General features: G+C 44.4%; 1 protein-coding gene across 1 annotated transcript; it reads right to left on the bottom strand.

Moving 5' to 3' along the window:
* Positions 1 to 925: 925 nt before the first annotated feature.
* On the bottom strand, positions 926 to 21788 carry LOC306912927 (uncharacterized protein). The gene is made up of 4 exons (XM_079489394.1): positions 21507 to 21788; positions 3378 to 3494; positions 1441 to 1542; positions 926 to 1170 (listed from the first exon to the last, which is right to left on the bottom strand). The coding sequence occupies exons 1-4, from the start codon at positions 21699 to 21701 to the stop codon at positions 1075 to 1077; spliced, it is 510 nt and encodes a 169-aa protein (XP_079345520.1). The 5' UTR covers positions 21702 to 21788; the 3' UTR covers positions 926 to 1074.
* Positions 21789 to 21929: the final 141 nt, after the last annotated feature.

Genomic DNA, 21929 nt, shown 5'->3' with positions numbered 1-21929 from the left:
CATGTTTGTGTGTGCGCACGTGCGTGCGCGTGCGTGTGTGTGTGTGTGCGCGTGTGTGCGAGAATGTGCATGTTGTGCATGTGCATGACAGTGCATGTGCATGTGTGCGTGAATGCAGGTGTGTGCGTTACTGTGGGGGATAATACTGCTAATGATGATTTCTAGCTCTGTGGACACAGTTCCCATGGAGTCACTAGTGCACAGCCCTCCCGAGCTCTGAGTCTGCACACAGGAACTTGAAGACAAAAGCAGCCAATGTCTGCCTCAGTGTAGTTATGTAACATCCATAACTGAGAGCAGGTGTTTATCAGACCGTAGACACTAAACAGTCACATATTTTCAGCATCGCTGAAGTGTATTGTATCAAATTAGGGCTTGGAGCATAATGAGTGCATTTTGCTTTGTTTGTAGGCTACACTTCTTTCACAAAGCATTGGTTACATAAGCTCTCACTGGGACCATGGTCTGGACTGGTCTGGTTTGGCAGCTGGGCCGAGCGTGCAAACAAGCCAACCGAACTTCCTCCCCGTTCCTTCGCGATCCCATTGAAAATGCATTCCCACAGAGGAGCGCTATCAAGGATTAGAGGTTGACCATGTGAATATCAAGTGTCCTGCTGTTCACTCAGTCCTATGCAGAAAGCCTAAGCTCTGCCCTTGCACCCAAATGAGGGGTAGCGATGATGAGTAACCACAAGAATGCAGCCAATAAAAGGAGGCTGGGATTGAAGCCGAGACCCCCTCCTCGAGTGTTCACTGTTCAAGGAAAGTCTTCACACAATGCAGGATTTATATTACATCAATGGTGCAGCAAAGAAATGATGTAGTAATGCTGCGCTTGCCTGCATTAGATTCTGACTTTTATACTGTTGTAGATTGTTATATTGTTTACACAGGAGAGCAGAATATGTTCCACAAACAAAGGCTGATGATGGAAGCAATTTTCAGTTTATTTGTAATTGGGAGCAGATGTGTGAATCACACACAAAACAAATTGGACTGGGTGTGTCATAGCCTATATATCACATTTGACTATTGTTCTCAGACATATAGTCTCTGTGTAAAGATGCTCTTTTCATACACCCTCTAAACCCTCTGATGCCAAAAGAGAAGGAGATCCAGTGATGTAACTCATTTTTCTGCAATGATCCGTCCTAGCCGCCGTCATCTCCTGCAACAGCAAAGGAAACGGTCACAGCAATATTAGGGATGCAGCAACATCAAATGAATATGATGTCTTATAGTGTGGTTGACATGTTAGGGCACACTAAAAACTACCATATACTTGTTTAATGTGACTTCACACAGTTTAGCTAGTTCACAAATGGCTGTATTAATTGCTCCAGTTAGGATGGGTTAAATGCAGAGGGCAAATGTCACATACTATATGTGCAAATGTACAGTGAGAAAAATACCCCCCTTTCAAGTGAACGACAAATACCTTGGTGAGTTTTGGTCGCTGGATGCAGTGCACATAAGGCTTCGGGGACATTTCTATCTCAGCTTCAAATGTCTTGTAGCAAACTGTGCAGTCCATCATAGGCTATATGAAATAGAATGGAAAACATATTAGAAATCAATCAATATTTTAGCCTGGTTGCAGATTTAATAATAATTATAATGAATTGCATTTTTATAGCGCTTTTCCAAGTGCTCAAAGCGCTTTACAATGATTCATTCATCCATACATTGGGAGGTGAAACGGCGAACAGTCGACACCAGCGTCCTCACTTCCCACATTCACACAACAATGGTGGCAAGCTCACACCGACCAACTCATTGGAGGCAATGTAGGGTTCAGTGTCTTGCCCAAGGACACTAAGACATGTGAACAGGAGGAGCCGGGATTCGAACCTCCGACCCAGGGATCATTGGACGACCTGCTCTACCTCCTGAACCACACACAGCCTCCCCTGGGATTTAGAATAAACATTATCATGTATATCTGTGACCAGTGGTGGAAATTACATTTACTCAAGTAGGCTACTGTACTTAAATACAATTTGAGATGCTTTTAAGTTACTTCAGTACTTAATTTTTTACATCTCAGAGATAAATGTTGAACTTTTTACTCAACTGCAATTATTTTAAAACTTCAGTTTTAAAATAATTACAGTTACAAGTGCGTAACCAAAGGTCGCAGTTAACTATGGACTTGTGCATTTCCTGTCAGTGTGTCAGGCACGTGACGTGTGTTGGTCGGCCACGTGACATCATCAGGGATGGAGCACGTGACATCACGTGACATCATCAGGGATCTCTGTCATCATATTGGCCAGCAACTCTACATCTGACCTCAAACCCTTAGATCTCCATATATGGAGCTGACCTGTTTTGACATTCCATACTGTATGTTGATCCTTCCCCATCCACCGTTCCTCTTCGATGTCTCCCTTTTGACTGGTACCTGTCCATTTCAACTCTAGACGGGCCTGCCCCAAAGTTATTAGTGCAGCCGTGCCCGGCAGCTGGCAAAAACTAGAGTTCTCAACAGTCCCAAAAATTAAGATCTTACCCCCCAAACTCAACAACGTTCGCATTGTTGTGTTTCGCAGTGTTTTGAGATTGTAGATCGGATATTTAAAAAAGGTTTGGCATTAACTTTAGTACATTAACTTTGGCAATGTATAGTGTATATTAGTGTATATTTTGATGCCGATACTTTTGCACTTTTACTCAAGCAACATTGTGGATACAGGACATTTACTTGTAACTTGTAAGAGAATTTCGGCATTGTGTTATTGCTACTTTTACTTATCATCTCTATCGGGTGGAAACCTTATAGTTTGTCCAAAACTGTTACTTTTCAGGATTCAAATTCAAAAGCATCAAAGTAGCAGATCTCCAAGCTCAAACCTCGTCGATTTGCACCACATTTCGAGCTTGTGGATCTGCCACTTTTGATGTGACGCTGTTGTAGTATAGTAGGGTGGGGTAGGGTGTTCATTTACACAAAAACACACAAAAAGTTAGAATATGGAGAATAGGAGGTTTCTGCCCGACAGCAAACATTATAATAACTACAGAAATCGGAGTACTTTTTCCACCTTAAAGGGGAATTTCTCCCTAAACCTTTTTTCTAGGTCTAACATCAGCTCACATAGACCAGGAAGAGTACAGTGTCAACAATGCATGGAGTGTTGCTGTCACATCATCTAGAACAGATGTGAACAAAAAACAAAAACCAACTGCGCGATTGAATAGGAGTTCTAGCGTTAGACCCCTCCAGCCCCAGCTTCATCTCCAGCTGCAGCCCCCCTATATCTTTATTTTATTAATTATTTTGGTCAATATACATAATTATCAACTTACTTTTGTAAAAAAAAAGGTTTAGGGAGAAATTCCCCTTTTCCTGTAACCTGTAACTGTAAGACTCACTCTGTCATCCCTGAACGGACATCTCGGAGGGCTGGAGTCGGACACAGCTGTTCCTTTGGCACATCTGGTAGGTTTCAGGAGGAAGTTGTGGGAGATGTACTTCACGTGGAAACCAGACTGCAAGACACCAGTGAAAGATGTTGTAGTGGGAAAACAGTAAAAGTATACATCAATATAGCTCAGTATATGATTTTCAATTCAGTAAAGTACATCAATATAGCTCAGTACATGGCCATTTCCAACCGGACAGTACATGGTTTCCAACTGAGGCCTTAAGCTCTGACAAGCACAGCGAATAATATTAGCTGAGTATATGTTTTTCCAACCGGAGGGTTGACCTCTGATATATGCCACAACATGTTTTTAAGGAGATAGGCAATAGGGAAGATGGAAAGAACATTTTGGACAAAAAGGAGTGTGTTGCCAACATAAAAATATTTGTAATCTATCATTCTATCTGATGACATGTGGAATGTGGAATTGAGGATGTTTTTTGGATTGGATTGGATCAGGTTAATATTGTGGGGCTAAGAAAGATACTTCTTGATAAGGTCAAACGTACTAGGTTTTTTTTTAATGTGCCAAAGAAAAAAAGATCACTTTGTTCCCAGATTAGAGGAGGTATACTGCCACTTTACATTGAAAGAGGTCGTTATGTTGGGCTAGATGAAGATCGAATCTGCCAAATGTGATCTCAATGGAATTTGAGAAGGAGTGTCATTTTGTGTTGTACTGTCCTTTTTATGGGAGAGTCAGAGAAGAATTGTTTAATAATATAAACTACCGTATGTTAATATGATGGATATGAATGATGCACAACTAATTAACCGTTTATTCAAAAAAATACTTAATTAAATTGGCAAACTATTTAGAGAAAGCCTGGGACCTGAGGTAAAAAGCAATGTACAGCCAGTAAGGGATATGTATGCTAGGTATGTTGTTTTGTTTTAAGTTTTGTTTTGTTGTATTTATGTTGTTGTATGCGATCAGTAATGCCGGTAAAGAAGTGTATACTTGAACAATAGTGAATGCCACAGACGAATAACAATCTAAGTCCACACTATTGATCCATAATGTATAAATGATAGATAAGGGTTCAGGACAACGAGGCCTTTTCGTGGAGGGGTCAGAATGAAATTTGGATTTAGACTGTTTTTCGTCTGTGGTACTCTTGTAACTGTATGAAAAGGTGTCATATAATCCCATGAGGAATATGGGCCACAAGGTGGCATGACACTTAAATAAAATCATTAATTCATTCATTCATTGTTAACTTGGAACAGACACCTAAACGGAAAGTAAGGGCTAGAGTTTAGGATGAGGGGGCGCTTAATTTCTATCTCATCGAGTGGATACTCTGTTTGACTGTACTATGCTTTCTTGTGAATAAAACCTAAGCTGATTTCATCGTATTTTCCTGATTCATTCAGTCTGAATTAGTCTGCAAACAGAACTGTGGATATAATTGAAGACCTTAACAAGAGCAGTCTCTCAATGGTGTGCTGTTGTCGAAATCCTGACCGGAAGACATCAAAGCAGATGTTTAGCGCTTTGTGTAGGCTATTATCAAGGACCCCCACACCCCCCCAGCATTGGACTGTGTGTGGCTGTGGTCAGGCAAACTCCTACGCTGCCACAAAGACACCATAGTGGAGACTCGGAAATAGCTTTTTTCCCTCAAGCTATCAGAGCTCAGAACAAGGAGACAACCCTATTTCGGGGGAAACATTCTGAGAAATTGCTCAAATTATGAGCTGGTACTAAGCCAATTTTCTGTGAAAAGATTTGGTGCAGAAGGAAATACTAGCGTCCCTAATATATGCCCTGTGGCACTCCAATAATTGTTTGGATCTCAATGGAATTATATAAGCTACTGGGATGTGGGAACAACTCTCTCTATCGTGAGTAAGGCTGACGGGGACAGAGTGGCATTCTGACGCACAGCCATTCCAAAATACGTGGCTTCCACATGTGGTTAGGGTAATTAGGGTTAAGGCAGGTTTAAAGTTTATAGTAATGTGGCGAGTCGGAATGGTGGTGCGTCGGAATACCGGGCTTAGGAATTCCGTGTACCTGAAGCGTAGATCTGTTTTGCCAATTTGTAATGTATTTTGCACCACAGCAAGGAGGGTTAATTTCCGAAGGAAAGGGCGGTGCAATAACATACAGTATATAAAATCACACCCGTGTGAAGTGAGTGGTGCAACTCCGTGTGGGGGTCCCCGGGGGGTCCCCGGAAGTTCCAGACCCACAGGAACGCGCCCAGGGGGACGGACCGATTCCGACGAGCCGCCCCACGTCCGAAACGGTTGAGAAATGACAGTTACCGTGTGGGGGTCCCTCTACTGTACTGTACTATACTGTACTGTACTGGCACACCCGAAATCATCATATATACAGTTAATATGTGCTTGTGTTAGGTTGCGCACAGGTGGTGAAAAACAACCATGCTGTTTTCGTGCTCATACCCACCCAGCCAGGCACCCACACACATAGCTCGGTAAGGGAGTGGTTGCACTATAAAAAATACAACCTGTATGGTAAATCTGAATTGTGATAATATAAAATGTAGTGCGTTGGATTTCCTATCTCCTATGGCATCATTATTTGTGCGTAGCGGGGAAGCAATTGCACAACTGGTGTGCTAGAAGAAGAGACACGAATAAATGATGGGTGCCTTTGGAAATTAGTGTTGAAAGATAGATACGGTACCATGCCCCTCAGCAGTGCTAGCATAGTGACAGACAGGTAATGGTAGACAACACACATACGCTTGTTTCCGTGCACTGCTGAGCGAGATGAGCAACCTATTTTGTTATTTTCATAGCTAACGTCTAAAGTTGATTGGCTGTCCCCGTGGGGGAGAATTAAACTTTCAATCTCCATGCATTGGTTTCGTTGGTTCCCAGGTATGCTTACAGATGCACAGGATTGGGTGTGGGTGGGTCAGTGTTTTGCATTGCTAATAGTGCCCCATTATGTGTCCAATTTATTGATATATTTTTGGTGTGACCATTGACCATGACTATTCTCATGCCAGACTTGTGCACAATGTTTGGTGCAGATTGGAGAATCGGTGCACCTGTGGCCCCTTGTGTGACTACTACTATAGAAGACCCCAGGACAGTGTGCCAAGTTTGGTGTGCTTGTGGAGAAAGGTGTTCATATACAGTACTGGGGGGTTATTTATGGAGACAAGGTCTTGTGTTCCTTCTAAGATCTACTGTACGTATAGAATTTGACTTGCCATGTTCCTCCATTTTATTTGACTTACAGATAAGATCGTCTCATCTGCCGGCTGGCAACCACAGTTTTATTTTTTGCGCTTTTTATGCCTGTATTGATATAGGTAAACAAGAAACGGGGAGGGAGTGACACGCCGTCAGGACAAAGGTCGTCAGGATCGGGACTCTAATCTGTGACGCAAGGTCAGGCTACGTTAGAGCAAGGTGCCAGACCATTAGGCCAGTGGTCCGGCCACTACCACAATATTCTTATATTTTATTAATTTCCCCACAGATTATCCAATATTAGGTTACAGCCTATGTTTTTGCCAAAATGCACTGGATTACCGAAAACACAGTTGGTCCTCCATATAGCTGTCCAACTTCTTTAAAACAATCTAATGTTTGAATTCCCAGTTAGGCCCAAACCACACCAATGATTCGCCATGCAACTCCTTGCAACCAAACAGTTGCTAGTAGTTGCATGCATTAAACCATTATCCCCAATGGCAGTTGTATTATATAGAAATTTCACGAAATACCTTTCGTTTATGGGTAGGTTTCCGTAGGTTTCCTTCAAAACCTAGCTGCAGAACATTATTTTATGTACTCCCAGGACAGAAAATTCTAGAATTTTCGCTGTCCTGGGCTCTAAGGGTGACGTAGGAAGCCACGCCTATCCCGTATAGATACCTGCGTGGCTACGTCAGCCCTCATTCAACTTTTCTTCTGCTAAGCTGCGAGAACGAACTTTAACATTCCAGTGTGTGCAGGGTAATATATCTCGCAAACTCGGCCGAGAGATTAATTCTTTAGGACCGTGAGATCTCTGGCACACTCTCGAAGCAAACAGAAGGATACTTCTCGAGAAAAAAAGCCGAACTTCGACACAAGTGAGTTCTAGGCAACTTGTTGCTACGCTAGCTTGTCGAAAAAACAGCTCGCGCCTCTTTTTCTCTCTCGCTAAAGCTAGCGTTTGTTAGCTTAAAGCTATCGATAGTTAGCTTAGCGCTACTAGGCAGATACGCCTGTGGTCTACTATTACACGCCACGAGGAAGATAAACCTGTGGCTGTTAAGCACTCGGACTCCTCTCTCTACAAGCAACCATGTCGCTGACGAGGGAGACCCAGCCCGGGGAAAGACGCCATCGACGACAGCCGGTGCCCGCCGACTGTCAAGAAGGCCCCAAACAAAAGACGTGCTCCACCTGGGGATGCGGGAACACGATGTCGGGCAAAGACGGGCATGACGAGTGCATGTATTGTCTCGGCCTCACCCACACCCGTGAGTCCATGGAGGAAATCGGTCCCGTTTGCCTCCATTGTGAGGAAATGGACGACGACGTCCTAAACAACAGGCTCGGACGTGTCCAAAGGTATTATGACAACTTTGCCGCCCACGGACTCCGAGAGAGGAGCCCCACTCCTCCCCCGCGACGAGCTCGCATACAAGTCCCGCCAAAGGGACAACGAGCTACCCCGAGACAGAGGCTCGACTACTCGGGCAACAGAGCCCCAACCGGAGCCTCTTCTTCAAGAGCAGCACCTGCCGGCGCTAGCCGAGACAGGTACGCTACTTCAGCCTCTGCAACCAGGGCTCACGAGGCCACTGATTACGAGGCTCATGGCGCGAGGCCAAGGGATACCTTCGCACCGCGCCGCTCTTCCCCAGCTCCACGTGCTCGACAACACGTCGTGCAGGCCACCATTGAGTGCCCGCCCAGACATACAGCTAGACGCAGACAGCCTGCTGTTGCACCCAGCTATATGGTGGACCGCCTGGACCCTTCCCCAGACCGCGCAATGTCTCCCGGTGGGGAGCATTGGACTACCAGGGAGGAAGGGGAGCTTCGTGATGACGAGCTCCCTTCCTTCCAGGAGCAACTCCAGGACTACCACGTCCTGGACGAGGCCTACGCGGACGAGCGAGATGGCCATGATGACCTCTCCCCCGGGGACTACGTCAGCACCACTCGTCGCCCCTTCGACGACCTGGATGCCATGGAAATACAGGAGCACCAGCAAGCCAGGGCTCCTGTCCCCCCGCCTCCTGTACCCCCCATGGATGACTCCAATATTTACGAGATATACAGGAAGGCTAGTGCACGTTGTAACCACACATGGCCTAAGTCAACTGTCAAGGTACTATCATGGGAAGGCAGGACTGATGAGTCCGCCCCCCCCCCCTGCACCTAGAAGACAGAAGCTCCCTATGGCACAGGGCTTCGAGGAGGCCATGATGCACGCCTGGGACGAACCCCTCCTGAAGGTGGATTTTCCCAAGGCCAGCGCCAAGGGGCCCAACGACATACCAGATAAACAAACCCTCGCCATAGACTTCATGCCAGCTATGGACAAGGCTATAGCGGCCTACCTGGCCAACCCTGCAGCTCCTAGAGTGGATCACCACGTAAAGGAACCGCAGCTCCTGTCCAGCAGCGTGAGGGAAGCCTCAAAACTGAACAAGTGGCAGTATGCACACATGTCCTTCGTGGCGAAGGCCCTCAATGCAGGAGCACTTCTCCAGGGTTCCATGAAGAGCCTCCTCATTGAGATGGGACAGAAGTCCATTAAAGTCCAGCTAGCGGAACTGCCAGAAGACCTGGCCGAGTTACGCCGCCTGAATCACGAGATGGCCACCCTCCAGAGGGACTCCACTCTCCACAACGCCAAGGCAATGGCATGTTCCATCCTCCAGGAGAGATGGCGTTGGGTCGATCAGACCAGCGCCATCTCCCTGGAGACAAAGAAAGAGTTTGTGGCTGGAAATATCCACCCAGACAGTATGTTTAAGGACGCTCTGGCCAAGATGTCAGAGACCATCCAACAGCTCGAGTCCTCCACCAAGACGATGAAGGCGCTCGAACCGCTGGCCAACCAGGCCGCCCCGGTAGGCCGCCCCAAGGCTAAGAAGGCACCCTGGAAGGCCAAGACCGATGACAAACCCAGGTCCCAGGACCGGAGCGGAGATAGACAGCGACAGCCTGCAGGCCGAGGCAGAGCAGACCGCCGCACCTCTCCGCCGCCCTACAAGGCCAGGAGCGCTCCCAGAGGCCGAGGCCAGGGGAAGCGCAAATGACCTGCCCGGGCCGGGTCATCTTCCCCACCACACTCAGAGTTCAAGGCCAGAGGTGGGGATCACAGATCTCACCTCAGAGCCTGCGCTGAAGCGCTTAAGGGGGCCTGTACACAGTGCTGTGAGCACCGTTGTACAGACCCCGAAAATTGTTATGTGCAATTCACATGTGTATGTTTTTCCACGTTGTTCAATAAAGAAAACAAAAAAACAAAAAACACAAACAATAAAACCAACTCTGAAGGGCATAGGCCCAGTGGGAAAGATAACCCACACTGTGACAGCTTTAGCAGCTTTAGCAGCTTTAGCAGCGGTGGCCGAACGGATAGCGGCGCGGTCTAGATACCGGAAGGTTCCCAGTTCGAACCAGCCGTCCGACACGTTAAAATTACCACCGCTGAAATGCCCTTGAACAAGGCATCAACCACTACGATGAAATGTGTTCTATGAGCAGGGCCTGGCTGGAAACAAGTTCTTGAGCTTAGCCCAGATACCCTGGGTAAATATAGATTTCATTTCATTTCATTTCAGCTGTCACAGGCAAAAAACTCCACGCCAATTTTTTCCAAACTCAATACCGAAAAAATTCACTAGAGGGAGACATTTCACACAAAGTAAGTCTTCCCCTAGGCAGACCATGCACCACGCTGACAAGCGCAGGGAACCCTTTGTCACGTCATCTGTCACAATGGCGGATATCCGGGGCTTCCCCGTGGATAATCCGTACAATTCAGACAGGATACAGGATACAGTTCGCCTCGAAACCGCCCACTTCCAGGAAAATTATTTTCTCAGAAGCGAGCGGGCAAAAGGCCGCCATTCTGCAAGAGGAAATCAATTATTTAATGCAGAAAGGCGCCATCACAGAGGTGGCCCTCGACCAATCAATGAACGGTTTTTACTCCCGCTATTTCTTGGTAAAGAAAAAGGGGGGCGGACTCCGTCCAATTCTAGACCTGAGGGCATTGAATCGTCACTTAAAAAAGCTGCGATTCAAAATGCTTACTCCACCAGTCCTCCTACGCCTAATTCGCGAAGGGGACTGGTTTACATCAATAGACCTGCAAGACGCATATTTCCACATTCCGATTTACCCGCCGCACAGAAAATTTCTGCGCTTCGGGTTCAGAGGAAAAGTGTACGAGTACACAGTCCTTCCCTTCGGAATGTCACTGAGTCCCAGAGTCTTCATAAAGTGCACCGCGGCAGCTATCGCTCCGCTCCGACAGCAAGGGATCCGTCTCGCTACATACGTAGACGACTGGATCCTACTTGCAGACTCTCCACGAGAAGCACTGTCGCACACACATCGTGTGCTCAGCCACCTCGACTCGCTTGGGTTTATAATAAACCACGAGAAGAGCATGCTTATGCCAACACAGTCAATAGACTTTATAGGCATAACACTGAACTCAATCTCTTACACGGCCCGCCTGAGCCAAGAGAGAATAGACGCAACACTGCAGTGCGTGACGTCATTCAAAAGGGGACGCTCGATTCCTTTTCATGCATGCCTCCGGATGGCGGGGTTAATGGCCTCTGCGGTCTATTTAATCCGCCTAGCAAGGCTACATATGAGACCTTTCCAACGATGGATAGGCTCTCTACATGTACCAATGCACCGTCGGCACCAGAAGGTAACAGTAACATCACAATGCATACTAGCCCTTCAATGGTGGTCAGACAGGAAAACCCTCTCAGAAGGCGTCCCCATGGGAAAGCCTCTGATCAGGAAAGTCATCACTACAGACGCCAGCATGACAGGCTGGGGAGCCACGATGGAAGGACTCACAGCCAGAGGTTTATGGTTGGGGCCACTACGTGCCCTTCACATAAATTACTTAGAGCTCATGGCAGTCTTCCTCGCCCTGAAACACTTCGAGCAGCGCATCCTGGGTTGCCATGTCCTAGTCAGGACAGACAACACCACGGCCATGTGCTACATCAACAGACAAGGTGGACTCAGGTCCCCTCGTCTTCATCAACTGGCTCAGAAACTGATCCTGTGGTGCAACACACGCGTCCTCTCAATAGTAGCGTGTCACGTCCCAGGTCTTCTGAACACAGGGGCAGACCTGCTGTCCAGAGGACCTCTCCGCTACTCAGACTGGTCACTACACCCTCATGCAGTGGCCCAGGTCTGGAGCAGGTTTGGGAAATCCAAGGTGGATCTCTTTGCCACAGAGGAGAACACGAAGTGTCCCCTCTTCTTCGCAATCAGGGGACCATCAACGTTGGGGCTAGACGCTCTGTCACACCAATGGCCCAAAACCCTTCTCTACGCCTTTCCCCCGCTATCCCTCATCAGCCCCACTCTGGACAGAGTGAGGACTCAGGGTCTGAAGGTGCTCCTAATAGCCCCGTCGTGGGGGGTCTGGAGGTCGGAAATAACCCCTCTCCTCTACGACCAGCCGTGGAGAATTCCCCTTCGAGCGGATCTCCTCTCTCAAGCGAGGGGGGAGATCTTCCACCCTCACCCCCAGGACCTAGACCTATGGGTCTGGCCCGTCAAAGGGTGATGTTGACTGCCGTGGGTCTACCTCCGAACGTAATCGAAACGATTCAGAAAGGCAGAGCCCAGTCAACAAGGGACCGTTACGACACAGCCTGGCGCGTCTTCGAGCATTGGTGCTCACGAAGACCAGACCAAACAGTCCCCTACCAGGCCTCAGTGATCGACGTCCTGTCATTCCTGCAGGAGCTCCTAGACAGGTGTCTAGGCCTCTCCTCAGTCAAGGTCCATTTGGCGGCAATCTCTGCCTGCCACCCAGGCTTTGATAACCAGACGGTGTGGAAGCACCCGCTGGTAAAACAATTCATGAAGGGTGTACGCAGGGAACATAGGACATGCAGATCCCTCGTTCCCTCGTGGGATTTGTCCCTGGTTCTAAAGGCTCTGGCTACAGCACCCTTTGAACCACTACAAACCGTGAGCCTCAAGCTCCTAACCCTGAAGGTGGCTCTCCTGATCGCACTCACGACAGCAAAAAGGGTCAGCGACCTACATGCGCTCTCGATCTCTCCAGACTGCATGAGGTTCGATGAGGGGTCGACCAAGGTCACCCTAAAGGCAAACCCCGCCTTCATTCCCAAAAATGCTCTCTCAGTGTGTGTGCCAGTGAACCTACAGGCTTTCCATCCCCCGCCGTTCTCCTCTGACGAAGACAGCAGGCTTAATTGCCTCTGCCCAGTCAGAGCTTTACGCATATACGCGGATAGACTGGCTCCCTTCAGACAAGGAAGCCAACTCTTTGTGTCCTGGGGTGCCAGGACCAAAGGAAAGCCCGTCACGAAGGTCACTATCTCTAACTGGATAGTGGAAGCCATCCGTCTGGCCTACACTAGCCAAGGCGTGGATTCCCCTCAAGCCCTGAGGGCCCACTCCACAAGAGGTGTGGCAGCTTCCTGGGCACTCTACAAGGGTGTCTCCATTCAGGAAGTCTGCACAGCAGCAAGCTGGTCTACACCCTCGACTTTCGCCACATACTATAACCTAGATGTGGCAGCGCCTTCGCTAGCGCACGCGGTCTTGGGGGCCGCTGCTCAGTAAAGCATCAGGGCAGCATAGCGCTGCCTCCTGCTCTCCACAAGGACTAGGTTCTGGACCCAAAAGGGTCCGAGCCCCTCCCAAAAGGTTTACCTGGGACCCACTGGAAGTTCAGGTCACGGGAGTTCATAAAGTCCCATAAACGAAAGGTATTTCGTGAAATTTCTATATAATACAACGTTAAAGGTTACTTTAGTAACCACGGTTGTATATATAAATTGAACGAAATACCTTTCGTGGAACGCCCTTCTGTTCTCTAAAGCAGAAGAAAAGTTCCGAATGAGGGCTGACGTAGCCACGCAGGTATCTATACGGGATAGGCGTGGCTTCCTACGTCACCCTTAGAGCCCAGGACAGCGAAAATTCTAGAATTTTCTGTCCTGGGAGTACATAAAATAATGTTCTGCAGCTAGGTTTTGAAGGAAACCTACGGAAACCTACCCATAAACGAAAGGTATTTCGTTCAATTTATATATACAACCGTGGTTACTAAAGTAACCTTTAACGTTACAAGGATTTGCATTGGTGTGACATATTCTTAAAACCGTTTTGTTGCAAAGAGTTGCATTGGTGTGACATGTTCTTAAAACTGTTTTGTTGCAAAGAGTTGCATTGGTGTGGTTTGGGCCTTAGTTAGCATAAAAAAAAGAAAAAAAGATTACAATTAAAGGGACATTTTACCACTGGAAGAAACTGCACTCACTCAATGTTAATACTATTTGTAGTAGATAACAGTAGCACAATTTGAAATTTGCACCCTATGGCCAGAACAATAATCAAGGCTGTGTGTTTAACTAGGGTTTGCCTGGATTGCTGAATTCCTACAATTCCTACAATGCCCATAATGCTAGTGCACTTGCCCTCGTTGTGCAGAGGGGGAGGGCTGCATGGAGGTGTGACTTTGTAGTCCAGGAAGGAAGACACAGGTTTTTGGTCATGAACATGCATGGCGTCATGACTCATGACTATATATAAAAACATATTACACACATAAAAACCCCAGGAAAGTGTTTCTTGTGTCCAAAACGTCATTAAAATAAGATCTGGTTGCAAAAGGTGTGAAGTGAACCCTTAAAGTATAGTCACGACATCCCAGGTTCTACCATGCTAGCCAATGAATATAATCTACCGGACATGCAGTGCAGTTCCGTGACATACGCGTCGTATATGAGAGACTACTAGATGCACAAGTGGGCATGGTTTCCAGATTTCCCTTTTTTGTCTCACAGCATGGAGCAGAGCAACACGAATGAAAATAATTGTTGACCGCGTTCACACTCTGCGGTCCACAAAGATTGTTGTTACTTATTTATGTAATTGTCAGGGAATGCTCGCCAGTGGCCAGAGTATAATTGACTTCCAACCTCTGTGAGATGTTTGACATTACAGTGCCTCCCTGGCCTGTTATCACCAGTGGTGATTTGTCTCTTGCTTTTTGTTTGCGTTTCCCTTTTTTCTTTATGTAGCAATCATTTTCTTCATGGACTCTCCGAAAACAAGCCCAAAGCCCTTCGGCCTTTAAAAATAATACATTGAAAATAACAGATCTACAAGCTTACAACGTGTCAATCTCACAGCGTGTAGGCGTGCACATGCCTCCATATGTGTTAGTTTGGCTGTTCTTAACCCTGGACAGGTATGGTCTGGACTATAGCCAGACCATATCTGTCCAGGACTGGACTAGTGGTATATTGTTCTTTTGTCTGTCGCTATAATATTTGCCGGATGAAGACCTAAGAGGTCAGAACGTTACGCCAGTTAATATAAGTTTTTGGAGCTTAAGAACAAGTGTGCAGTTGTTTTCTTTTATCCTTGATTCTTGCCTTGATGCCTTATTGTTGACATCCAGCACCTGGCCTAAATACAGGCATAAGCTGTGCACACAATCCTCTCTGTGAACCTTTTCTAATAGACAGCCTGCTGCTGGAAAGACCTCAGATTGGTTGCCAGTTTGACACTGGATTCTAGGCTGTTCCACATGTGTAGCTCCTTCATGTCTTCAACAAAATGTTGTGTACGGTACGACGCGAGTCATCAGTCATGTAGTGCAAACTTTGGATTACAGCATACATTTTTAAGTGACATTCACTGCATGTTCATGTTGAAACCGTATGGAGAAACGGAGCTTGCGATGGGGCGGGTTAGAATAACAGCACTCTGAACTCACAAATATACACAAATCACATTCTAAATGACCCGACAGCCCTGTACTCTCAAATTCAATCAAGATTTGGAAAAATATTGCAGCTTTTACGGGTAGGAAGAATATGTCCTCATACTTGACACCACTCATAGGTAATAGACAGTTTGCCCCGGGAATCAGGAGTGCCGTTTTTCGGTCATGGTATCATAAAGGTATTAGAGTTATAGGAAACCTGTTTGATGCCAAGGGTGTTTTCATGTCATTTGAAATGGTCAAGAACAAATTTGGAGTCCCACAGAGAGATTTCTTTGCTTATTTACAGGCTCGCCACTTTATCGATAATGACACTAAGTTTCCTCGAGATGTGTCTCGTCTCGGACCCTTGGAGGACTCTATTATGCATTATACTAGAAAGAAAGGGTTGATTTCATATTTTTATGATACTTTTCTGAGTTACGACAAACACAATATCGATAATGTGGCTAGGAAATGGGAGAGGGACTTTCAAACTGAGTATGATGAAGATTGTTGGTCTGAATGCATTAAATCTTCTCAGTCTACTTTTCTAAGTAACAGGTTCAAAGAGATGCAGTATAGGATACTTAATTTTGAATAAAATTTATCCCAGTAGGTCCCCATTGTGCATTAAATGCAAAAAAGCGGTTGGTACGTATATACACTGTTTCTGGGAATGTCCCAAGATAGCCAGGTTCTGGTCTTGTGTGACAAAAGAATTGAGTTCAATTATGAAGTCTATGATCTGTAAAGATCCTGGGCAATTTTTATTAGGGCTGCCATCCAAATTTGGGGTGCTAGATCCTAGAAGGGCTAAGCTACTTAATAAGCTTATCTGTGTAGCTAGAAAATGCATTTTGTTTAATTGGATTCACGAAAAACCTCCATCAGTGACTCAGTGGTATAGAGAAATCTACAGAGTACTTCCAATGGAAAGGCTCAGTGCCAAATTAAAAGAGAGAGAAAATAACTTTATGAATATATGGCAACCGCTGATAGATTACTTGCCCAGGGATCTATCTACTGTGATTTATAAAGGAAGTGATTCATTGGATTGGAGAGCCCCAGCTGTACTCTTGCAATTTGCCTTCTGATGTGCCCATGTGTGTTGTGTATATATATATATATATATATATATATATATATATATATATATATATATATATATATATGTGTATTGTGTATATATTTGTATTTATATATTTTTCCCTAATGAATAACTGACTGTATTGTGTGTGTGCTGCTCGCCATTTTCTTTTGTTTGTTTGTTTTGTTTTGTTTCTGTGCCTTTTGTTTTTCTTGTCTGTTTTATTGTATTGTGCTTATAATTTATACCTTTCATTCATCTTTATGTGAAAACATAAAAATTCAATAAAAAGTTATTTAAAAAAAAAAAAAGAATAACAGCACTCCAACTTTAAGGAATCTGGTCAACGAAAGTACATGGATTAAGTGGTTCATGTTGCTATAGTTAATTCACCCATTTGAAAACCACTATGCTGCTTATTTTGTCTGCAATTAGGCTTCTTTATTACTCTGATATAGCAGTTGAGCCGAATTTGTACAAGTCTGGAAAAGTGCTATATTTTGAAAGTTGACAAAACTTTATAGGGAAATGATTTAATGTTTACTGAATATGGACAAAACAAACACAATATCAAAAATGCTTGAGGTTGAGGTTATGTAGCCTCAACAATGTGGCCAAGGTTGACAAGAGGCGATGACATGTAAATGAACACTGGCATGGTTTTTAGAACACCATGGGTGAGGTCAGATTGCAATAAATGTTTATCTCCACAGCTTGTTTTGTATTGTGTGGTAAAAATGGCTGACTCGATCAGGCTGAGATGTTTTTATTTACCTTTTCTCTAAAATAAACAAAGTCTATTTAATGCTATCGGAAATCCAACAAAGTTAACAGCAAATATGGTCTGTCAGGTGGAAACATATGTTTTTCAGAATTAAAAAACAACAAAAGTAGCAGATCTACAAGCTCAAAACGCATCCTAAAGAGTATTTCAAGATTGTGGTATTGGCACTTTTAGTTAAAACATGTCAGTAATTCTTCCATCACTGGATTTATGTGCTGTTATACTCTGGGAACGTGTTGTGGGATTTAAATTATGTTGTTGGTTTATGCTTGTTAGCCATTTATTTTGATAGACAATGTGTGTTTTGCGGTTACACCACGAGTGACATATGGATAATTGCAGTGAGCACACACCCTTTCCCGTATGAATATATTAAAAAATCACACCCGTGTGAAGTGAGGGGCGCTAATATATTAAAGTCTAACTCATGTTGATTAGGTGATGTAATGGTGATGTAAAACAAACGGTGCAAACACAAACATTGAACGCCATTAACAATAAAGAGACAATATAACGTAAATGACACATGATGTAAATTTTCCCTTCATTGTCAATGCGTTTACAAAACAAACATTGAAGACAACAATTAAACAAAAATAAAGTGTAATAGGGATAGGGGAAATTTATAAGCACTAATGAAACTCTGATGAGCATCTTTTTATGGATTAATCCCGAGTGACCATTACTCATCAGTTCAAGCATCCATCACTTCATCAGACTCCAGGGTTTCAGAGAAATCCAGTGACTACTTAGTTCCTTTAAGACTCTCGATGGTTCACACATCTTTGTTTTGAACAAAGGAAATCTTTTGAAGGATACAGAAAATATATAGCTTTCAGATCCATCAATGTACGAATAATGAACTATAGATAGAAGCTATACAGAATGTTAATACTCACACTCAGACACCCCTTTGTAAAAAATCACACCCGTGTGAACTGAGTGGTGCAGATACGTCACATACTAACCATAGCAACCATGCTCGTTTTTTGGTACGAACAAACACGGGTACAAAGCCAGTTGTTGGAGTGGTTTGCACCACTCAAAAAAGAAAAAAAATCACACCTGTGTGAACTGAGTGGTGTAAGGTCTTATATAGACTGATCAGCTGTGGTCTGACGTAATGTCTGACGTAATGAAATCACACCCGTGTGAACTGGGTGACCATAGCAACCATGCTCATTTTTTGGTACGAACAGACAGACAGACAAACTAACAAAGCCAGTTGTAGGAGTGGTTTACACCACTCAAAAAAAGAGAAAAAAAAGGATATACAACATCAACTGCCATGCTTCAGTGGAAAGATACAGATGACTGAAAACCTGCAAAACCTTCCCATCGATCCGTGTGTCACGCCACCATATGGCCGTCAGTCCGTTATGCGTTGTGACACGTCATGCCACCATATATGGTCGACGCTCCATATATGGACGTCTCCATATATGAAGATCACGACACTGACCTGATCAAACCCTGGCTAGCCATACATGGAGAAGACTGGATCATAACCTAGATCTGAATATATGGAGCCGGCCAGCAACTCTACATCTGACCTCAAACTTCAAACCCTTTAGATCTCCATATATGGAGCTGACCTATTGTGACATTCCATATGTTGATCCCTCCCCACCCGTCCTTCCTCTTCGATGTCTCCCTTTTGACTGTCCTAGACGGGCCGCCCCAAAGTTATTAGTGCAGCCGCGCCCGGCAGCCGGCGAAAACTAGAGTTCTCAACAGGCCCGAAAATTAAGGCTCAAGACACTGCCCTCCGCTGCCACCCTTAGATCTCCATATATGGAGCTGACCTGTTCTGACATTTCATATGTTGATCTAACCTCATCAAACCCTGTACAAGGCTCAAGACTAATGAACCTGAATATGGCATATATTCTGCATATACATCATAGCACCACCATTAGCCTTTTCATGTCACACACCCCCTAGAAGGTGCTCACACACCAGTTTGGGAACCCCTGCTCTAGAGTCTAGACAGTATAATGAATGTGGTTACTTTGCAAAATAACTTCTTTCCAGGGGTTACAAAGAAAAAAGATTCTATCTCGTTATTCAGTTAAGAATCCAGAATAGACAGGAAAACCAAAAGAACATCTGCCGTTTTCACCACACAATATAATATTTTGCATCAACACTGGCATACTTTACAATCTCACCCCCACCCTTGGTAAGGACCCTCCCTAAACTGTGTTCTAGAGAGGAACAAAAACTTGAATAACCATTTAGTCAAAATCAGACTCCTGATGGTGACCTCATGTCACCGGCGCTCTGCTGCTGTACAGTACCTTTGGAAGGCCTGGTTTGAATTCTGAACCGGTATGATCCAGTCTAGAGCCCGCCAACCGTATCCGGGCATTTGCACACTATGCCTGCACGCACCATTTTCCTATTGGCTCTACAGAGCAGTGGTCTTCATTTCATTTATGCTTTACATTACATGATTGACATCGACATGACTCACATGCTGATTGGCTGCTATAGTATGCTCCAAAATGAGTAAATAAATCATATACCGTAGTGTATAGAAAAATAAGTACTTGTCTTAGTTGCATATTTAGTTGTTTATATTCAATAACTTAACCATTGAGTTCTCACAGATGTGTACCCATCTGCAGATATTGCCATTATTAAAATAAATAAAATCTGTTCTCTCCCAGCAGGACGTACCAAAACATTTAGCATTGGGTACACTTGTTTTTGGAGATGTTTTAAACTTTGTTGTGTTGTCCCCTGCATTAAGTATTATATGGACCTTTTAGAGTCTGAATTAAAGATTGATTGAATCAATTTGATTGACTATATACCGGTAGGAGACCCTAAACCCACAGTGAAACATAATTTCCACGATTACATAATACATGACAGCTGACTTGTATCACGTATCTGCTGTGATTGCATTGTCTGTGTCACTCGATGATTGAGAAACAGAGACAAAATCTGCAAGACTGACATAGTCATAGTAGTGACTGACAATTGATCTCCCCATTTTGGACAACATTGCACAATGTGCATCCTGTAGAAATCAGACAGACTATTTTGCCCTGTTTTTGAGTGGTGCAATCACTCCAAGGAACAGCTGTGAGTACCAGTAGGGGCAAAAGTGGCGCTGTTGTGCTAGAAACAGAGAGAGAGAGATAGTGTTGCACTGTTGCCTGCTAATTAGAGAGAGAGAGAGAGAGAGAGAGAGAGAGAGAGAGAGAGAGAGAGAGAGAGAGAGAGAGAGAGAGAGAGAGAGAGAGAGAGAGGGGAGAGAGAGCCTACCTACCGTTTCCTCCCATTCAGAGAAACACATTCCTATTAAGGACAATGCTCATTATTCATTAGTTTCTGTACTTATGTCCACAAAATTGTTGATTATTTTTCATGCAGTAAAGATCCTAAAAATGTTTCTTTTTATTTTGTAATAATTTCTTTCTCCTGTGTTGTTATAATAACTTTATTTATATAGCACCTTTCTAGACAAGGTCACAAAGTGCTGTACAACAATCTTCACTAAAAAGCAAGGAAAACCAAACACAATTAAAATGGATGCAACATTGCATATCATGTTATTGTGTATTCTGGCTGAAGAGCTTGTAGTGATTATCTATCTGATGCAAGAGGGAATCTAAACATGTGACCTGAAGAGCCACGCCCATGTAGACAAATATGCAATGAAATAAAGAATCTGTGCAAATGTTTGCACAGCAACTATCCTGAGCAAGACAAGCTTGCTGAAAGCTGTCAGAACATATTGGTAAGTAAAATAATCTAAATGGAGCTACATTGAGTGTGCAGTATTCTTCCCTATTTGGAAAAAAAAATCATGTAGCCTATATTAGACTAAAGATGTACATTAGAAAGTCTGTTACAAGTACAAGTTTGGTATTAAAAATGTACTTGAGAGAAAGTAAAAAAGTTTTCAATTGTATACAAAAATCCTTTGAAAATAGTAGATCTATAAAGCAAGCATGAACTTGTAGATCAGCTATTTTCATATTGCAAAAGTATAGGTCTGAACTGAAGTGGTTTTGTAATAATAATCAAAATCTACAAAGTAACTAAAGTTTTCAAATAATTGTGGAGTAAAAGTCAATATTTGCCTCTGAGATGTCGTGGAGTAGTAAAATGATTGAAAAATGAAAATGAACAAAATACCACGAGGGTGTACTTAAGTACAGTACTTGAGTAAATGTAATTAGTAATTTTCAACAACACTGTACTGTAAGTAGACCTGTAATATTACTAAAAAATCTACCTCAATCTCAAACTTCTGGACAGTCTTGAAGAAGAGGAAATGGAGCCGGACCGCAGCGTAGGAGCCGAGTTCATTCAGGACCAGATCCACTCCTTTCCGGTGGTCACCGGGGAGTTGGTTATACGCCTCCTGAGCCTCTGTAGAGTACAGCAGAGCTCCAGCACTGAGCAGCAACAACAGCACCGCAGCAGCCATGTTCCTTTGTGTGCCTGTCTAAAGAGCAGCCAAAATGAAGGTGTAGGGGCTTGCTCTGCGAACAACCCACCCCTCTCCCACTGTGATAAACATTAACATGTACAAACATGTTGTACAACATCAAAGCACTAGAACAACTCATCCAAAAGCAAAAGCAGCCACTCACTGAGTCACTGTGCACACTAATGGTGATCACTGTTTACTGCACCTTGTTTCTCTTGGCTTTCT

Source organism: Electrona antarctica, assembly GCF_951216825.1.
Source record: "Electrona antarctica genome assembly, chromosome: 20".
In the NCBI taxonomy this organism is placed as follows: Eukaryota; Metazoa; Chordata; class Actinopteri; order Myctophiformes; family Myctophidae; genus Electrona; species Electrona antarctica.
This window is presented reverse-complemented; position numbering and strand designations above follow the sequence as displayed.